Source organism: Lytechinus variegatus, chromosome 12 (assembly GCF_018143015.1).
Source record: "Lytechinus variegatus isolate NC3 chromosome 12, Lvar_3.0, whole genome shotgun sequence".
NCBI classification, from domain to species: Eukaryota; Metazoa; Echinodermata; class Echinoidea; order Temnopleuroida; family Toxopneustidae; genus Lytechinus; species Lytechinus variegatus.
This window is the reverse complement of record NC_054751.1, coordinates 19,536,449-19,557,646: the sequence shown is the minus strand read 5'-3', so window position 1 is coordinate 19,557,646 and position 21,198 is coordinate 19,536,449. Positions and strand designations below refer to the sequence as shown.

Genomic DNA, 21,198 nt, shown 5'->3' with positions numbered 1-21,198 from the left:
ATGTTTTCATAACATGCTATCCTTATGTCTATAAATGTTTTCTGATAACTTTGGAATTTTAAATCTTTTGCTGATAAAATTGCAATTGCTGCCTTTTTATTCCTATCAATTTGTTATTGGGGTGCACTCCTATTACACATTATCTGAATGTGTAACTTATTTTAATACAATTCGGCACATATTTTCGTCGGTTCAAATATTGACAGATCAAATAAGGAAATACCTAGCTTCACGAGAAAAAATGTTTAACAGGTTTATAAACTTTATACGATTAACTCAAAATGTATGTGAACTTAATACAAGTGTTTATTTCACCTTTGCTCGGTGTATGTTTAATGTTGTAGTCGTTGGTGTTTTTTTTTGCGTTCGTCAATATAAAGAGTACGCCATCTACGTTCGCATTCATCGTTTGGTGTCTTGACTTGGCTCATAAAACAGTCAATTTTACCAGAGTATCCTACAGGATGGCAGATAAACACACTTTCATTTTGAATTTAAGTATCATCTGGACATACTGGCTAGGGTACGTACAATGAGCAGGCTTCTCAGTATTACCAAGGTATACGTGCAGTCCCCATCCCCTAGCTCTGTATTCCTGTATTTCCTCAATTGTGAATATCATTAGCATACTGCCAGTGCTTTTTTTTTTACACAATAACATTTTCCTCAAAAAAGTCATTATTATTATTTGTTTGGCGTCACCTGTGCCTGGGAGGCACAGGTGACGAACTGAATCACTGTGACTCGCAGGTCTCTCCTCCCGATATAACTGATAGGGGGAATGCAGGTGGACCACTACACCGGGGTTTCCCCCTACTCTTATACGAATAATGCAATGGGTTCTTATTTTTTTTTTCATAATTTTAAATGTTTCCACGTGAATAGTTTTCATGTAAACAAGAAATGCAATGTACATTGATTGCACAAGAGTAATTGTTAAACTGTGTAGGCATTATATGCCTGTTCTTGAATTTGTGTCATGCGGGAATTCGATTGCTGCGAATGCGAACGCTGTCCATGACCCGTTTATGTTATTGGATGTCAAAAAGTTTTACGCAATATTAACATATAAACAATAGAACAAAATTGCTCAAAAGGGTGATCCACACTGCCAATCAATTCCATGTCGTATTGAATGAAAATCCCCCTATTTTGATGCTAAGATTTTGAAATTGAGTGGGATAACCGACAATTATTAATCGGGCGTATTCTCCGGATTTGTTTTGTTTTAAATCGTCTATCATCCTTTCCGGTAATTCCCAACTAAAGACTGCATAAAGGTTTGCTAAAAATCACCGATATGATCTTTTTGGTATGTCATTCTCAGAATTCAAATCTCACAAAACAAACACATTTAACACTTTTCTTTTATTGATTCGTAAATTTGAATTGGACCGTGGATGCCAAACACACTTCTCGGAGAGTTCATGTGCTTTTGTAAGACACTATATACACGTTCGTCATAAGAGTGAAATAAGTAAGCCATTCCAATTGAATTTCATTCATTTTATAGACCACGTCTATTGTATTTAGTGTAATTGAATACAAAGAGAGAAAAAAATGCCCTTACAAATGGAATGTTGGAAAAAAAACTATATACCATTTTATAAAAAAATAAGCCATGAAAACCACCCATAGCAAACAGGTTGTTTAGATGATAATTGTTTATTTTATGGAATCAAAGCCATTTTGGGGTGAACTTTGGACCATTTTCCAATCAATAAAATATTGCATCATCAGGATCATCATTATCATAATAATCATCAAAAGAAATGGAAATTTGACACTTTATATCTCAATTTTACGTCTATTTAGGAAATGCAAACCATATTCCAATTTTCAGACGCAACTCATTATCACTTTGTCCTTCAGAGACATATGACTTTGAGAAAATGTATTGTTATCAATTCTGGGCGTAGCTTTATTATCGGTGATTGTTTGAAGTAGAGTATTATTATTAAAAGTAACTCTACCGTTGTCATTCGTCATTGAAAAAAGTAGATGTGAATTGAAAATCTGGTGGTATGGAGATAGGTGTACAGTTTGAAACTACCATTTTGTCTTCTTTGGGAACTGGGATTAATTTAGTAAGTTTAAAAGGTCAGACTGAAACGCCCCTGTTGAGATAGAGATACTATAAATGTTATCAAGTGGTGTTACAATTCAATGAATAATTGGTTTCATCAGAGCTGTGCTTATTTTCTTCATGGTCCTAAGAGTGACTAGACCTAGGCGATTTTATCATTTTTTAACACAGTTGGTTGGCTGAAGAAAAATACACGACGTGGATGGCCTATAAGTATAATTTCCAAAATAAGTTCCCAGTCTATCGACAATGCTTTCGTTATATCATAACGAAAATTTTGCAGATCAGGAATATGTGATTTGAGTGACTTCATTCACGTTCGATTTCGAAGCTATATGTCTACTCTCCCTCTCTCTCCATCTCTCTCTCTCTCTCTATACGTATAGGATCTTTTTGATATAAACTAATAATGAAGTGAGGAAGCAGTGGGTGAACTAAAGATAACACCTTGTGCTAGGGGAGGGGCGTTATGAAAAGATTTTTTTTAAATGAAAGAATAGGGCTTCATGTTCTCGATAATTGTTCTGCTAAGTGAAATTCCAGTTTATTTGGCTTCTCGCAATATATTAAATATTACAAGTAATCCATTGATGGGCTATACACGTTCAAACCGGACGTCGTCGGATATGCCATTATTTGGTTTGTCGATTAGGTGATCCAACCCGATAAGCTATCCATATCCGGCCGTGCTATCATTGATAGATCAGTGACATTCATGATATAAAGAAATTAATGGTCGATCGATTTATTCATGGGATGAATCAAGTTAAGAACCATGTTTTGAAGGTGAAGCATGACCTCGCTTCGTGTCGATTAAAAATCTAACTTTTTTTGCAGGGGAAGTTTCCTGCACACAGAGATAGATTTTACTCAACCAAGCAAATGCTCAGAAATATTCAATGATTATTTCTTTCTTTTAATAACTACGTGTATGATTATCCTAAACGAGATTGTGATCACGTAGGTGACTATAACAACTAAATTACTCGTCTCAAATCATTGTAGACTTTAGGGCTGCTGCTTCACAATCGTGTAATTTTCATTTCATCATCATCATCATCATCATCAGCATAATAATATAATAATAATAATATGTCCATTAATATAGCGCAGTTACTATGTGCATATATCCAACTGCACTTTGATACTCGGTATCATATTATTACCCCGGTTGTAGCTAAGACGCCATATCAATAGGCGCTAAAGCGTTCAAGGAATAGATCTTACCGGGTACCCATTCACTTCACCTGGGTCGAGTGCAGCACAATTTGGATAAATTTCTTTCTGAAGGAAATTACGCCATGGCTGGGATTCGAACCCACGACCCTCTGTTTCAAAGTCCGGAGACTAATCCACTGGGCCACAACGCTCCACATTACTAATATTATCATCATCATTAGTATTATTATTTCTACTATGGTATTATTATTTTTATTACTATTATTATTAATTTTATCATAGATACTGCTATCTTTGATATTATCATATATTCATTTTTACATTTGTAGTTGATTAAAGTTGGATGTGGGCTTTCTCATCACCCGCACCTTTTTTTATCCTTCCACCATTCTCTCGGTTTTCAACTTTTGCAGGTTTTATTTCCCGCCTTTAACTACTCGCAAAGTTTGTTTCCTGACCTAATGTTGTCTCCTTGCACCTCACTTGAACTATGTGCAAATTGTTGAATGGAAGTTTGGTATTTTTCCAGACTATCCTTTAGGCGTGTACTATATCGGAAACGCCGCTTCCACAATATCCGCTATGAATACTAGCGGAAAATTTTACGCTCATCCATATTATTATTATCTATACCTTAACAATACCAGGGGTTTTCTTCCTTCTCACTCGGGATTGTCTATTCATAGTCCACTTTCTCAGAAGTGAAGACACACATACTGATATACTGTTGACCAAGCTAGTCGGTTGTAATCTTTGTTGTCATCCTCTTAAAAGTTGTGTCTATACCTCTGGCGATTGGGTGACCATGCCCACTCTTCAAAGCAAAAGCGATGTCCATATCTTGTTTTCATCTCAGATAATAGGATGCGATGAATTCCCAGTATTGTGAGTACATTGCTTTGAATTTCATTTCTAAAGTAACATGGTTGAAATAGATTTGTGTTTTTTTTACTGAAAATATATCGATTCTTTGTTTGTTCATAGTTATGACAACACAATAGAGAATGCTGCATATAGACTTATGCACCATCCCCTAATGTAGTCCACGATGAGTTCTGTCATGGCAACATATTTTTTTTGAATAATTTGCTAAATGAATATGTTAAATTGCAGCATGCATTTACTTGTTTAATACGTATGTAATTAATCCTTTGAATAATATGTTTAGCTAATATTTTCTAAAATCTTGGCACATAAAAAATCTTGGCACATAAAAAATAATAAGAAATCTCTCGAAATTTGTATCATTGCAAATATTTAGAAGCTTCGCTCTACTCAAGTAAAACTTAACGTTATCGTAGCTTTCACAGTTATATTTGTTTTTAGGCGACTGGTAAAACAAACTACGAGCATGCAATTGTGCAATTGCCGAGATCACATTTTTTGGTACCACAGCGGCAGTTTTGCCAAGAAAGTCCAGTTAGCAGATTGCTTATTATGACTCCAAAACTTTATTAATTTCTACGGGATTCATCCCACACCTGAAGGGTTAATCAACTCAGTTGTTGAATGGTGCTTGAAAGTGAAACTACAAGAGATTAAAGAAGGCAACATGAATCTCATTATACGCCTGTTCTATATAAGGTCTCTTCATTGCAACAACGAGAATTTGAGATGTGGAAGTATGGTGATTGAGTGACTGAGTCCATAACAAGTTCATTTAGCCTACTGACGTAGGGTTGCGTTAATTAATACACTTCATACACGTGGTTTACAATAGAGAAATTTAAATATGCATATAATATATACCTAATTAATGACTCATTAATATAGGCTTTATTAGAACTGGTTAGTGACATGATCATGGACAATAACAAAGCCGAAGAAAAGGCCATCGAAATTGATAATGGCAAATGAATCATTTCGACGAATGCAAATGACGCCATGAGACAATGTATTGGATTCAGCGCACCAAATGTATTAGTGCAGTAGGGTTACAGTGATTGTGCTATAAATTATTCTTATCATTATTATCATTGGCTATTTTTGCCAATCAAAACAAGAGATCAATGTATTTGTTAGCTTCCATGCTTGCAGGCAGATTATCGTTCCTTTGTTACATACCAGGCGTCGTATCATTTCCTCTTAGCACATAGTTCGTTCTTTAGACTGCACACGATTAGTTTGGACTCGAGACAGTTCATTGTTATCAAATATAAAGTACAGTCAGCTAAAGCTAATTTTCCCTTGAAACAGGTAACCATTCGAGGGGTCTGCGGCATAAACGATATATCTCCTGGATCTGAAACAACGGCGCATGCGCGTGGTCCTCAAGACAAATAGCGCGACCCGCCAACAATTTCAATGGAAACAAACGACCCCCCAAAAAAGAAAAAAAAATACATGCATGAATAAAGTAAATGATCGCTATGCCCGACATCACTTTAAATCTCGAGTGAATTCCAAAGACAGACCCTTGCCATTTCAATCCCAGAGGGCATTACGAAGATGGCATTAGATGTTTTCATTTATGTTATGTGTAAATGTTCTCAAGATCTGAGTCCAATAGCATGGTAGCGCTCTTTTAATTACTTTTGTATTATAGCATGTATGCGCAACTAATGTGAGGAAATCAGTTATCTTTACACGTCCAAACTTTTCTGAAAACGTGTCCCTTTTTCATGGGCCGAAATCCCAGAGGGGGCAGGCGACGCCCCCCCTACCGAAATTAGTTGGAGGACACAATATCAAATGTCCCTCTACTATTTTTGGTATTTAATGATGGTGGAAAATACATCATTCACAATCGAAATAATACATTATTTTGGACCAAAAGACCTTACATTTTGGGTTGAAACAATTTTTTGCTTTGTCAATTTTGGGGGGTTAAAATTACCTTACATTTTTATCTGCTTGTCAAATTTTCCAGCCCATGGTCCCCCTACCTATGGGGACAGATTTCCGCCAATGCCCTTTTAAATAGATTGTTACTATGCTTGAATTTGTACATTTTAATTGCTTTTTAGTTTTTGATCATGATTAATTCGTTCAGTCTCAATTGATAAGTGATTTTCTCCAATAAATATCTGAGAAGAATAATTCGTGTAATTCGGCGAAATGACCAGCATATAGGCCTATAGGTTAAACGACCGAGGATACTACACTTGATTTGGGTAAAAAGTTATAGAGCACGAGGGTAATTATGTGTCCAACCATTTTGGGCCAGAATTTTACCCTATGCGGGAAGCATATTGTTCAGTAAGGTTAAAAAATAAGTAGCTGTTACTTGAGAATGGGCAAAAAATTCACACTGGATTATTAAAAATGCCCCAAAGAAATGCCCTTTGTTGGTCGGACACATGATTACCCTCATGGAGCATTTCTAATCTATATGCATATATAATCTATATCTTAACCCAATCGAACGATTATCTACATTATACATTCTAAAAAGAGGAAGATATCTTAATTGTCTGTTTTATCACTTGCACAAGCATGTATGGGCGGGGGGGGGGGGCTTGAGTCTCCTCAAAAGTGGAACGGCTAAAAACAAAACAGAAGGGGTAGGAGGAGTAAATGAAAAAAATGAAAATAAATTTGTAAAATTTGACATCACAAAATCTTGTTATACTTATTATGTTTTCATTTTAATCAGATAAACCTTTTTTCGCAATTTTTAGGGAATTTCGCTGCATACATGTACGTCATGATCTTGCACAATATTATGAATATTTCAAGTTATCAAAATTACATCTATTCTTTTTTTTTAATTTGAACATTTTTATACAGGATTAAAAAAGATCAGCAGCTGATCCACCCCAACAAAAACTTGATTTGAATAAAAAGAGAAAAATTCAACAAGCATAACACTGAAAATTTCATCAAAATCGGATGTAAAATAAGAAAGTTATGGCATTTTAAAGTTTCGCTTATTTTCCACAAAATAGTTATATGAACGAGCCAGTTACATCCAAATGAGAGAGTTGATGACATCACTCACTATTTATTTTGTATTTTATTATATGAAATATGAAATATTGTTATTTTCTCGTCAATGTCATGTGAAATGAAGTTTTATTCCTCCCTGAACACGTGGTTCATCATTTTAACATTTAGTGCTTCAGTCAAGGAGGTCCTAATCGTCAAATTCGTAAAAATTGAAATATTGTATAATTCAAACAATAAAAAACAAAAGAAACAGTGAGTGAGTGACATCATCGACTCTCTCATTTAGATATAACTGACTCGTTCATATAACTATTTTGTTGAAAATAATCGAAACTTTGAAATGTCATAACTTTCTTATTTTACATTCGATTTTGATGAAATTTTCAGCATTGTGCTTGTCTGATTTTTTCTATTGATTCAAATCAACATTTTTCTGAGGTGGCTTTGACCTTTAATTGACGCCCACACAATTCAGGGATGAAGTTCTAACGAACAAAAAAAAAAGGTTTCACAGTAATTACACTAATGATTAATGTTTTTTTCTTTGGAGCATATTTAAACAGGTTTTATATCCGTTCAACAGCAGCTGAACACCAAAAAGGTGTTTATACAACAACCAAATATTATTAAAACAGCATCGGTTTGATTCCAAACTGGTGTTGTTTCAATACTTCTCTGGTGTGGACATGGATTCCGGGCTGGTGTTAGATCATCACCGGGGTATTTGCAGTGTATGAGTAATATACTAGCACGCATTGATTCGCCAATAGATAATTAAAATCAAATGAAAACAGAAATACTGGTCCACGGGTGAACAGGAATGCATGCGGGTCATGACCTTCTATCACTGGTATAATTATTTTGCGGTTAGATTTTTTTTTTTCAAAATGCTCGATAACTTTTTTCATAACCATTGGAATCAACCGAATGTGACCCGATTGCTCCGATTACGGTTGAATGATGACCTGAGTGTCGTATGTAATATTTTTTTGCGGGGGGGGGGGGGGGGTTCAGTTCCCATACAAGAACCACACCTGATTGGGATATCTTTAATTTTGAAACATATATAGTGTGGACTGTTTTTATTTCCGACCTGATGTATGGGTAAACGGTGATCGTATGTGGGTTTCTTTAAAAGGTCACTTGCACTTTTTCGGAAAGATTGACTTCCACTTATATGAGTTGCAATACACATTACATTAACCTTATCATAAAATTTGTTCAGTTAGAGTGCAGGTGTTAGTTCTGGTGTCTTTCTTCACGATCAAGGTACGCATTGATACCTCGTTTATCTGTTTCTGTCGTGATCAAGGAAAAAATAATTTTCTTTCATTTCATTTTTAAAAACAAAATCAAAATCGCATCACGGTTCCGATCTGTGACTTTGTTTTCGCATTGCGAACACCAAAATATTATTGATGTTTTTTTTCCTGCAAAAGTCGATCGCCCTCTACGTCATTAATATATTTTGCGCCCCATTTCACTTTCTATGGTATCACGGGCCTAATTCATTCCCCATAGACTCATGTGTTAAATTGGCACTTTAAAAAATTCATAAAAAATAAGGATGAAATTCGGGGGTCGAATGTTTACTACCAGTGGATAGGATATATATCTGACAATCCATATCTGATCAGAAAAGCGTCCCTCGACCGGCTCATTTTAAAAATAAATTGGCGTGTTTGAAGACACCTTCGGGGGGAGCAGATTCATCACATAAAACAGCAAAATAGCCCTAATCCTTCCGCCAGTGAAAATATAGTCCAAAATTGGTGATATTTCTTCCCAATTTGTGAAAAGGAAGTTCAGTAATTACCAAAAATAGAATCAGTGTTAGATGGACAATCATATGCATACACTTTGTCAATCAGCCATATCAAAATAAAAAAAATAGCAATGGGTTGGCTCGAATGAATATCTATGGCCTGCCACTAGTGATTAGGCCCGTGTAACCCTATGTAGAATTCAAAGTAAACATCCTTGATGGATTAAATCATCCTCATCATCGTCGTCATCATCATCACCATCATCACCATCATCATCACCATCATCACCATCATCATCACCATCATCATCATCATCACCATCATCACCATCATCACCATCATCATCACCATCACCATCATCACCATCATCACCATCATCATCACCATCATCACCATCATCATCATCATCACCATCTTCACCATCATCACCATCATCATCATCATCATCATCACCATCATCATCATCATCACCATCTTCACCATCTTCACCATCATCACCATCATCATCATCATCACCATCATCACCATCATCATCACCATCATCACCATCATCACCATCATCATCACCATCACCATCATCACCATCATCATCACCATCACCATCATCACCATCATCATCATCATCATCACCATCATCACCATCATCATCATCATCATCATCATAACCTCACCATAACCTCACCATCATCACCATCATCATCATTGGAACTCATTATTGTTCAATCATGGTCATCGTTTTCAAATATTTTTCTGCATGAAATGCAATTTTCGTGGAGAGGCGTTGAATCACCCAAACTAACGACATTGAACATTTTGACCGAGGCAATTTGAGGCCGATGAGTGCGAGTTCTAACAGACAACGCCGTTTTTTTAGTTTGATTTGGATACGGTTAATTTGATGAAAATACTTAAAGATTACGGAAATGGTGCAAACAATTTTGAATTCACGAAACAATCCACGTGCTAGCAGACATTGTTTTGTAGTGAATGCACTATTTTTGTAAAGGATCATTAATTGCGGATCATGCATATACAGTGTGTATAAAAAAATAAATTTGAAAAAGCCCTGAGAAATAAAAAAAATATACAACATTTGGATAATTTTTTCACAAATATTTTTGGTTTTGGGTCTCATCTATCCAATGAAAGTAAAAATTTTGAATGTTATACTTGAGTGAGCACTGTCCATTTTTGTAAAGCTCGCAGAAATCTGTTTGCGCATTTCCACGCTAGAAAAGGCGAAATCAAACTTCCCCTATGAAACAGTTTTCATACAGTTCCCTTGCACTTTGAGTCAATTGAAATAAAACGGATACATGCAAGTATTTTGTAACCATTTTGCCACCCAAATTAAAATTCTAACACTTAGTAAGCAAAATCTTTACCCTTTTTGTGCCAGCTGGATCTGAGGACATAAACAAAAGCTTATATATCAGACATTTCCAACATTTTTCACTAAGTTTTTATCATGTAAAGTGGTTTTACATTTCATTTTTCATTTAATACTTGTTTCTCCATTCTTTTCCCAAGCTTGAAAATGATCAACAAAATGAAAATCAAGCCTACATGTAAGCCATTTCATGTAAATCACAGCTCGGTGTAAAGCAAATATCGTCACGATGGCCTCAGTGTGTGAGGGAGTGGGGTGGGGTGCAATGGCACTCTTCAAAGTGTTTTGGGAAAGGAAACAAGTTAAAGAAGGTAAAAGATATCTTCAAATCAATTTTGCCAGCTGAACTCCGTGTGTTCTTCATTATTAAGGTCTACTTTTATTCGCATATCTATTTCAAAGTTCTGCGCTAATCATTTTTCACTAACTTTTCAAAAGTAAGTGGTGCTCACTCAAGCGGAAATATTTTTCGACAGTTATATCGTCATTTGCTTGAATGGATTTGTACCAATGTTAAAATGTGGAAAAATCTCCAGGGTATTACAAATGTATAATTTTACACGACTTTTTCTAAGTGTAAACATTTTTTTTGATACGCACTGTATATGGTTCATTAAAGGTCAAGTCCACCTCGGTAAAATGTTGATTTAAATCAATAGAGAAAAATCAGACAAGCACAATGCTGAAAATTTCATCAAAATCGGATGTAAAATAAGAAAGTTATGTAATTTCAAAGTTTCGCTTATTTTCAACAAAATAGTTATATGAACGAGCCAGTTACATCCAAATGAGAGAGTCGATGACGTCACTCACTCACTATTTCTTTTGTTTTTTTATTGTTTGAATTATACAATATTTCAATTTCTACGAATTTGAGGATTAGGACCTCATTGCCTGAAGCACAAAATGTTGAAATAATGGAATTCCACTCGTTCAGGGAGTAATGAAACTTCATTTCACATGACAATGACGAGAACAAATAAATATTTCATATTTTATGAAATAAAATACAAAAGAAATAGTGAGTGAGTGATGTCATCAACTCTCTCATTTGGATGTAACTGGCTCGTTCATATAACTATTTTGTTGAAAATAAGCGAAACTCATACACATGTTTAGTCTCAGTTTGAGAATTTTTAAATCTGCTGCTCACAAAGTTAAACGATCCCTTTAAGACCGAGCCTTCTTATTTCACATTGAATTGTCATCTAATTTTCTTTTCTTTTTGTTTTCTACTATCCTGCATGATCACGTCAGTATTGACGCTCGGGATAAATTGGTTTAAATAAATGTTGGGTTTGAAGGGATTCTTGTCGGAACATATATGGCATGATTGTGCGTTATTAATGAATCCTTCATTATATTTAATGAATCCAGTATATTAGAGGGCGTGTCCTCTTGATCTGAGTGGTAAGGCAAAGGCCATTATAAGCTAATTCATGAAAACATCATTTTCATAAGACTTTAAAGTGTGTAATAAGAGTGAACGCAGCTGGTTGTCAGGGTTGGTTCACAATCAGGGTAAGCGAACCGTCTCATTTTTTTCCTCCTATTTTTTGTGATGCGTTGTAAGCAAGTGAAATTATATTCATTTGAAATTGTGAAGCAAAAGGTGACTCAATGCATTTATTTATTCTTTTTTTCGCATAATTGTTCAATCTTGTCATTATGTATTCTGCCAATTGCTTATTTTTTGGGGACAGGATACCTTGGGCAGAAATAGATTTGACAACATTGACACATGAACTGCCTGAAAAATAAGTGAATGATGGCTATGTGAACTTTCTAAGTTTGTTGCATATAATTATTCATATGTTTCTACAGACAAAATATAATTAATCAAGGAATGTCTAGCTCTGAGTAAAACACTGAATGCGAAGAGGATTAAAAAAAGGAATTGGCATCCTAATTGTTTAGTAGTAACAGTAAAAGTAACATAATTTTTTTTAAAAGTTTTTTTTTCAGTTTTTAAACAATTTTATTTCAATGACCAAACCAAAACAATGTCCAATGATTGTCAATAATTATGATACGATGGCTCAAATTCGAAAAAGTAATGAAACAGTATTTTTGGTCCTGGGGCCTTTAATGTCACATGTAGTAAATTTAAGAAGTAAACATGTATTTCAATTATTTTTTACTCTTTTGCGGGTTGATTAACAGAGGCAAATAGCTTGCTATCGATGATTTGAAATTACTGAACATATTTTTATTTTATCATGCACAGAAGGCATTTGCTCAATGGTATACCTTATTTTAAAACTACACTTAATTAAGGTTGGAAGGTTGTCAAATTTAAGATGCGGATCTTTCAATTTCGATTCATCGTGATTTTTACACGGAGGAAATAACCGTATCCGGCTTTAAGAGAAATGATTTTAAGTATTGTGAATAACACTGCTTGCATATCGCTTTAACCAATCAGAGCGGAGGGAACTAAACATGACTTGTATAAGCTGTTCAACCGACCCCACTCGATCACGCATAGTTGCGCGGTTGTATAGTACATTATAGTACATACGAGGGACATACTGCCTATGTGGTGCCCAAAATGATAAATATGCAACTATACATGTACATCTATCCAGGATAATTATGTTCAATATATATATTTTTCGGAGAATGAAAATGTGGGAATAAGTTAGCTTGCATGAAAACCGAAGAAAGCTATTACACAGTAAAAACGCTGTTTAAAATTTCAAGCATGATGTTTCAGCCCGTCACTCTAACAACTACTGTTTAAACTTTTTAAACAAATGTTTAGACTTTTTAAACAACTGTTTAAACTTTTTAAACAAGTTGTTTAAAAAGTTTAAACAATTACAAAACAGTTTAAACAACCTGTTGTTAGAGCGACAGGCTTAAACAACGGGCTATCTTTTTTTACTGTGTAGCATTTGAATTTTGAGATCACTAACAATAAAATGGACATCCTCCCATTGGCAATTCGTCCAACATGTCTGATGTCACATTTTGTGCAACTCCCCAATCACTTTTCTACGCATTTTACCTGATCATGTTCAGCAAGTCTATCCATCTTCTTTAAAGGACAAGTAATTGTTCTCAAACCTTTAATTGACCTCGCTTTGCATTAATTTGTTTCATGGTTTCATGTAATCTAACTTGATCCTAGCGTTTATTTTTCCTTAACCAATCAGAACGCAGGATATTACTGTCACTATTCCGCGCAATTGGCCCAATATAATAATCTCAAAGATGCGGATGTTTCAATTTCGATTCATCATCAGTTTCAAGGGGAGGAAATAACCTTAACCAGGTTAAAGAGAAGTGTTGAAGAGTTATAAATTCAGTTTACACGCGTTTTCTCATAATTTAGTTTAAAAGAGGGAACGGTTCGTGCCACGATAAAGTACATCTACGTAGTAAGGTTTAAGTCGTTGAGAACTTACCCATGCTATCTGTTTTCATGGACAGATTTTCTTCTGATATCAACCTCGTAAGTCACCAAGCGAAGCGGGACCGCTATCCAAGCCCATCCATGGATTCCTCGTCGTCTGTAGAGGCTTCCTCGGAGCGACGATCAAGGGTAGCAGGTTGCTTTCGCTTTGCTATCCCTCATGTCATCCTCGTCACCCTGTACCTCATGTATCTTGCGCTCGGCGGTGTCATATTCTCTGTCTTGGAGTCCTCGAGGTATAATCAACTCTCAGCCGAAGAACACAATAAGGTGGGATTCATTTTTTTTAAACCCGAATTTTTTCTTTTCTTCCAATTCTTCCCTTCCCTATATCGTTCTTTGTCTGTTATTTATTATACCTTGTCTTTCTTTTTTTAAAATTATTTATTCATTTGTTTCTTTTCTCTTCATTCATTCATTCATTCATTCATTCATTCATTCATTTATTTATTCATTCATTCATTCATTCATTCATCCATTCATTGTATTCCTTTGTTTCTTTCTCCCCTTTCAGATCCTTCTCTTCTTCCTTCTGTTTGTCTATGTATTTATTAAATCTTAATTTCCCGTGCTTTCCGTCCGCATGATTAGACTATTCGTGCTGGCTGAACAGATTTATGAAGATATGATCATGGTGAACGTGTTGATCCTTCATAGTTACATGCCGAGCAAGGCCGACCGGTTCGAATTCAGCTCATATCAATTAGATATTAACAACAATGCCCTATTCATATACTATGGTCCTACATGTTAAACAGTGCTTAACATGTTCAACTCATTCTTCAGGCTCGCATTAATTTGTTTATTGAGATACACAGCTTTAGGTAAATACGTGCTTAAAACATCGAGTTTTCAGCTCTTTGTGCTTGCATCATTTTTTAAAGATCCCCATCCTTTCCATGACTACAAAGACTTAATAGAATGTCCCGGATTTTTTGTTTATTGGATATAAATAATATTGTCGCCGAACCGACTTTCTCTCCTGACGAGCTGGTTCGTTTCGGCTGCAATATACAACCAGTTGGTGTAAAGTCCGTCTTTTTCACTTCTGACTCTTTGCTCCTTCTCAGTAAGTTAGATAATATCTCATGGGTTTCAACATCTCCGTCATTCCGTATCTCCTTTATCTCAATTAATCCAGTATTCAGTATCTCCGTAATTTCAGTATTTCGGTATCTCAGTAATTTCAGTACTTCCAGTATCCTCACTCATCTCCGTATTTTCAGTATTCTCAGTAATTCGGTATTTTCCGTATTCTCAGTAATTCCGTATTTTCAGTATTTTCCGTATCTCAGTATGTTCCGTATCTCAGTAAAATCAGGAATCAGATTCTCCTTCTCTAGTCAATACTTTGTATACTTGTAGCTCCAAAGATGGACCTATCACAATATTAGGTCCATGCTCAAAACAACAAAATAACGACAAGCAGGAATCGAGTCGTTCAGTTCTTATAACTTTATTGAAGAGAAATGCTCATCCTGTCGCAGCAGGTTCCAATAAAAATTGAACAGAGTTTCAATCTGAAACCGCTAAATGCCAAGCATACTGCATGGCTCATAATTGAGCATGGAGCTTGATTATGCTCAACGATCCAAGAGGGAGATTGTCAGGCTTTAACATTTAATGATCTCTTAAAAACATTTAAAGTCATGAAAAGAATCTTTTCAACAACAGCTATATGGTTATTGTCACTACCATATAACCCGAACAGTGATGAACAATTAAAGATAAACATCTGGCATAATCATACAGTTGTAAACATCGTTAATTCTCAGCAAATAGAGCTTAAAACACATTATAAAGAAAATACCTACATAATCGTTTACAAACGATTACTGAATTTCCCTAAGCAACCATTTACATGGATAAAAAAATATTCTACGCTCTTCACCGTTCCAAAAACATGACGAACATTAAATAAATCTTTTAATTCGTTACAATATATTATGTTTTATGAAAAATATGTTTAAACTGTTCATTTTAGATATCAGAATATTAAAATGTTCAGCTCTCGCTTCTCGCTCCCGCGTGGTTAAACTTGATACCCATCCTGTTTATTACAAAATGTGCTTAAAATGTCATTGTTTTGGTCTAAATTGTCCAAAATTTTGTCTTGTGTTTCACGCTCGCATTATTTTGGACGGTGAGATACGCATCTTGACCATGATTGCAAAAGTTGCTCAGAATACAGGCTCCCAATTACGAGCCTAAAAATGGGCGAAAAGGATACTAAACGAATCCGTATAGGAGGGCACACGTATCCAAAAATGGTATGATACATATCAGACGTCGCGATCAACGGCCGAGATCACAAGGAGGGGGGGGGGGGGGGGTGCTGAATCAGCCCCAAGTCTTCTTGGGCGTTGAAAAAGCCCAGTCTGCTTAGGGTTACTGGATCTTAGTCATCTAAAGTGGTGTGCGTCCTTCTGAGTTAATAATTTTGCCCGTGTGGATATGCAATTACTTTGAGCAGAATGTGAGTGGTGTCATACTTCATAAGTCGAACCTTATGGCTTCGTTCTGGGGCACTGTCTCTTTGTATTCATTGTTATGATTATGAAGAATTACATTTAACATGTTTAATGTTTCACGCCCACACCTAGAATGACGTAATCGTTGACGTGCTATTTTTTGTTCCTTCGTTGCAGATAGCAGAGGCAGAACTAACAAAGCAAACTATATTGGAAGCCTATCGAAATGCTTCCATGGGTATTGTCAAACTGGAGGATGGAAACCTCACCGGTCTTCTTGATTCTCTCATCGACACCGTCAATCATCCCGACTGGAAGGCAGGACGACAAAAAACTCTGATGATGGGTCGGGATTGGTCGTTCCCGAGTGCGATGCTCTTCTCGATGACCACTATCACAACGATCGGTATGTCCATGACCTCGATCACGCCTTTGACTTGAGATCTCCCTCTCCTGGTTGGTAGATCTCGGCATCGTTTTCAGTGATCGTAATGATTGGTGATGACGCTCGATTCCCTTCTCGAAAATAATACCTTAATAGTTCAAAATAATCGTGAACAGTATGTGGCATTTACATGGCGTGGTATTCTGAGATCCATTTTATCTCAGATAAAATAAAATATTTTATCTCTCTTAAAATCAGTGAGATAAAATACCTTAAAATCTCTCTGAATTGATATTATGAGAACAATTTTATCTTCATTTTATCTCTGTAAGACACACCTACTTTTTGATCAATATCCAATCAGAAACGCGCTTTTATAGCTCTCTCGTGTCACTCAACCAATTGAAATCCATTCCGCCAGGGGGTGTTGCCTTTATTTGAGATTCATAGATTTAAGAGTGAAATGAAATTAAAAATTTGAAATCTAACCTTTAACAATCATCGTTGATAATCATCAGCCCTGAAGCCATTGCACTTCAAATCAGACCAGGCAAATTAGACGCCATTGTTTATGTTGCTAGAAGATCTATGACGAGTCGCCTGAAGCCCCAGCGCATCATCAACGTCACTATATAGCTAGCTACGCGACCGGCCCAGATTCGGCGCACCCAAGCCAGAAAAAATGACCTCGATTATTACGGTGGTTGTCTATGCATTAATTAGTGGTGAAGCGAAATTCAGCAGAAGAAAATAAGAGATCAGAGGTATCCTCGTCATAGACTTAATATTCCAAAATGCGGAAAAATGTCAAAATCATGATTATTATTTTAAGCTAAATATTTTCTTCAAAAATAAAAGTAATATTTTTAATATTTCTACTCAGAATAATCTAATAATTGTTAATTAAAAAATATTTGAAATTAAAAAAAGGAAAAAAAATCAACTCTACAAAGTTCCCAAAACCCCACCTTATTTTTTAGAGTGGTCACAAAATTCGAACGGAGTTGACCTTCCTTAGAGCAACACGCTTGTGTGTTGCTGCCCTCTACGTTCGTTGTTTTTAACAAAAAGGACAATACTCTCATATTTTTTAGAATTCCCTATCGCGTCTTTTCAAGCATCATTTCAAAGACAATATTAGTCAAAACAATATGAATTACTTTCTGGTTGTACAGGAATAACGTTAAGGTGTTTTTCTCAGTAAATATATAATTTTCCTTCATTTTCATGTCAACGTTTGGGGTTAATTTACATAGAAATATTGGTGAAATCAAAGTCGTGGAAATAAAATAGCCCCTACCCGCTTTTAAGTTTATTTTATTTTTTTCTTCAAAGTAACTTGGGCGCAAGCTCATCATCAGCGTTGCAATGGCCAGATACGCGATGGGTACGTCTACGCTCCCACTTTTCGAGGAGGGGGTGGATGGCCTGTACAATCATCCCCCCACTTTTTACGAAAGAAATAAAAAAAAAATCAAAGAGATAATTGTTTTATTGGTGAAAATTCTTCCTGAAATACCGCTTAACAAATAAAACAATATTATTGAATCATACAATGCAAATAAAGAGCCAGTTCACCATTTACAAACGAAATATTTATGTCCTTATTGTAACATTAGAGAGAAACCCCCGCGGGGCCCCGTTTCTTCCATTCATCAATGTTGGGGTCTTTGGGAAGGGGTTAAGATGGAATGTCAATTTTTTTATGTAATCTCTAATAAAACCATTAAACCATCATGGGGTAAAAAAGACAATGATATTGGAGAGGTATTTGCCATATGGACATACAGTGGCGTAACTACGGGGGGGGGGTGGGAGCACTTCCCCCCCAATCGTCTGACCAAAAAAAAACGGGGAAAAGGGAAAGGAGAAAAGAGGGAGAAAGGAAGAGAAACGAAGTGGGAAAAAAGAAAATAGTATTCATTATAATGTTATATTATAATTATCTTATGTTGCATTACATAAACAGTTTTAGCATTACTTCATGAAACATAAATTTGCCCAGGGCCTACGTCTTCATTGTTCCTGGTGCTCGCATTTTCTGTTTACGAGATATTTAATCCCGTTGTACTAAAACATCCCGTTTTCAAGTCAATATAAACCAAATATATTTCCTAGCACTTGAGTTATCATTGTTTTATGTAGTGACAAATGCTTCTTTTTCATGACTCAAAAAGTGCTTGCCTCATGTTAAAGGTCTTCGTACATATGAAACATTTCCTGTCCGTGATTACGTTCGCATTAATGGATTGGTGAGATATGTCTGCTATTCATGAATTCCTAAAATCAGTCCTCAAAATGTCCCTTCTTCTGATCTGAATAAAAAAAAAATTCAGCTCGCGTTTCGCGCTCGCATCATTTTGTTAATGAAATACGTATGGTCCTAGTTAATTCCTACAAAGAATCCTTTGAACGCCCCACTTCAGGTCTGAATTATTTAAATTTTCAGCTCGCGGTTCGCGCTCGCAATATTTGATTAGTGAGATGGTATGATAATCATGATTGCAATGACTGCAAAAAGTGTTTCATGTGTTCAGATGTAATTCTAATAAAATCAGCAAGCGCTTTGCACTTGCATTAGATGACTATGGTGAGATATGCATACTCTTGTTTCTGTTTCTGTTTAGTGTGACAGGTACCTATCATGATTACACAAATTTGATTATAATGTCCCTTTTCAGGTGTAAATATAAAAAAAAATCAGCTCGCGCTTCGCGCTCGCATTATATGACCAGTGAGATGCATATCCCTTTAATGTCATTGTCCTTAAAATGTCTCTATTAGGTCAGTATACCTGGCAACTGAGCGCGCTCACTCATTCAGTGATTAAAAATTTTTGTTGGTGCCCCCAATGCCTTGACCCACGGTACGCCACTGTGGACATATCAATGACAATTCCTTGCATATCTAAAAGCACGATTGCAAAAAAAATGCCAAAGTATTTCAGTCATCCCCCCACCCATCAACACGGATTTACGCCAGTGCACTGCTCTGTTGTGTATCATCATAGATGCGCAAAATAAAATTTGTACGCAAGATAAAATTTTGAATTTTATCTGAGAGATAAAATGTCATCTCAGAATACCAATTTCATTTTAAGAGATAAAATGAAATATTTTAAAGATAAAATGACCTCATAATACCGCCCCAAAGCAGTACGAAGATAGATTGATCCCGAAAACATTGCCGTGCTAGACCGATATTGCCCCAAAATTGATTGATTTCATCATGGATCAATTGAAATAGGTCCATGATTATTTCTATCGGATCTGAAACATTATTACAAACCGTTATGAACAGAATAACAACGCTTGTATCAGTAGAAGGAGAGACATATAGAGAAAGAAAACTCACTAACAAAATCAAGGAAGATGCTTGAAAAAACATCGCCACCAACTAGCTGGTGACTAATTAGAGATTAAAAGCTAAAGATAGCTTTCTCTGCATATTTATCATTGTGATTATCGGAAAGCTAAGAAACCCCCTCATAAATAGAAAAAAGCTTATTAAGCTATCCATTAAAAGTCACTAGCTAGCCGCCGGAAAGTGACTATGTTTATCAAGCTTGACGCAAGTTTTATCCTCCTGTTTCATAAAGCACCTGTAATCATGTTATGTCTACATTGCATTTTTAAATAAAAAATTTAGTCCTCGCAAAGGATAATTAATTTTAAAGCATGATGATATTTTTTTTACATATATAATATTGGGCTTGGGTTTCTTCTATAACTTAATAGTGGTATATTACGCTTGAGTGAGCAATGTCCTTAAAGGTCAAGTCCACCTCAGAAAAATGTTGATTTAAATCAATAGAGAAATATCAGACAAGCCCAATGCTGAAAATTTCATCAAAATCGGATGTAAAATAAGAAAGTTATGACATTTCAAAGTTTCGCTTATTTTCAACAAAATAGTTATATGAACGAGCCAGTTACATCCAAATGAGAGAGTCGATGACGTCACTCACTCACTATTTCTTTTGTTTTTATTGTTTGAATTATACAATATTTCAATTTTTACGAATTTGATGATTAGGACCTCATTGCCTGTAGCACAAAATGTTAAAATAATGGAGTCCCACGTGTTCAGGGAGGAATGAAACTTTATTTCACATGACAATGACGAGAAAATAAAAAAAATCATATTTCATATAATGAAATACAAAAGAAATAGTGAGTGAGTGATGTCATCAACTCTCTCATTTGGATGTAACTGGCTCGTTCATATAACTATTTTGTTGAAAATAAGCAAAATTTTAAAATGCCATAACTTTCTTATTTTACATCCGATTTTGATGAAATTTTCAGTGTTATGCTTGTTGAATTTTTCTCTTTTTATTCAAATCAAGGTTTTGTTGGGGTGGACTTGTCCTTTAAAGTTCACAGAAACTAGTAGATTTTTCAGTGCTCGGTTAGTGCTATAACGTTTATTTGAGGTCGGTACAGATCGCAAATCTTCAGAATAATCCAGAAGATTCAAGCAGTATATCCGATGGCATTTCATCAAACAAACAGAAGCGACAGTGCGAAAGATTGTTAAACCATAACATCTAACTGTATACGAGCGAGCATCTTGCATGCCTAGTTGTTATGTTCTTTACCTCTATATGGCTGGG

The 21,198-nt window shown here is 35.5% G+C and overlaps 1 protein-coding gene across 2 annotated transcripts in view; it reads left to right on the top strand.

Moving 5' to 3' along the window:
* Positions 1 to 21,198, top strand: part of LOC121425277 (TWiK family of potassium channels protein 7-like) — a 35,812-nt gene that overhangs the window by 10,120 nt on the left and 4,494 nt on the right. The window contains exons 2-3 of one of the 2 annotated variants that reach the window (XM_041621303.1): positions 13,745 to 13,997; positions 16,376 to 16,604. In XM_041621303.1, the coding sequence (XP_041477237.1) occupies positions 13,809 to 13,997; positions 16,376 to 16,604 (418 nt within the window). In that variant the 5' untranslated portion in view covers positions 13,745 to 13,808. Of the gene's footprint in view, positions 1 to 13,331; positions 13,998 to 16,375; positions 16,605 to 21,198 lie in introns of those variants that run through there. The other variant, XM_041621302.1, reaches the window with a different exon arrangement.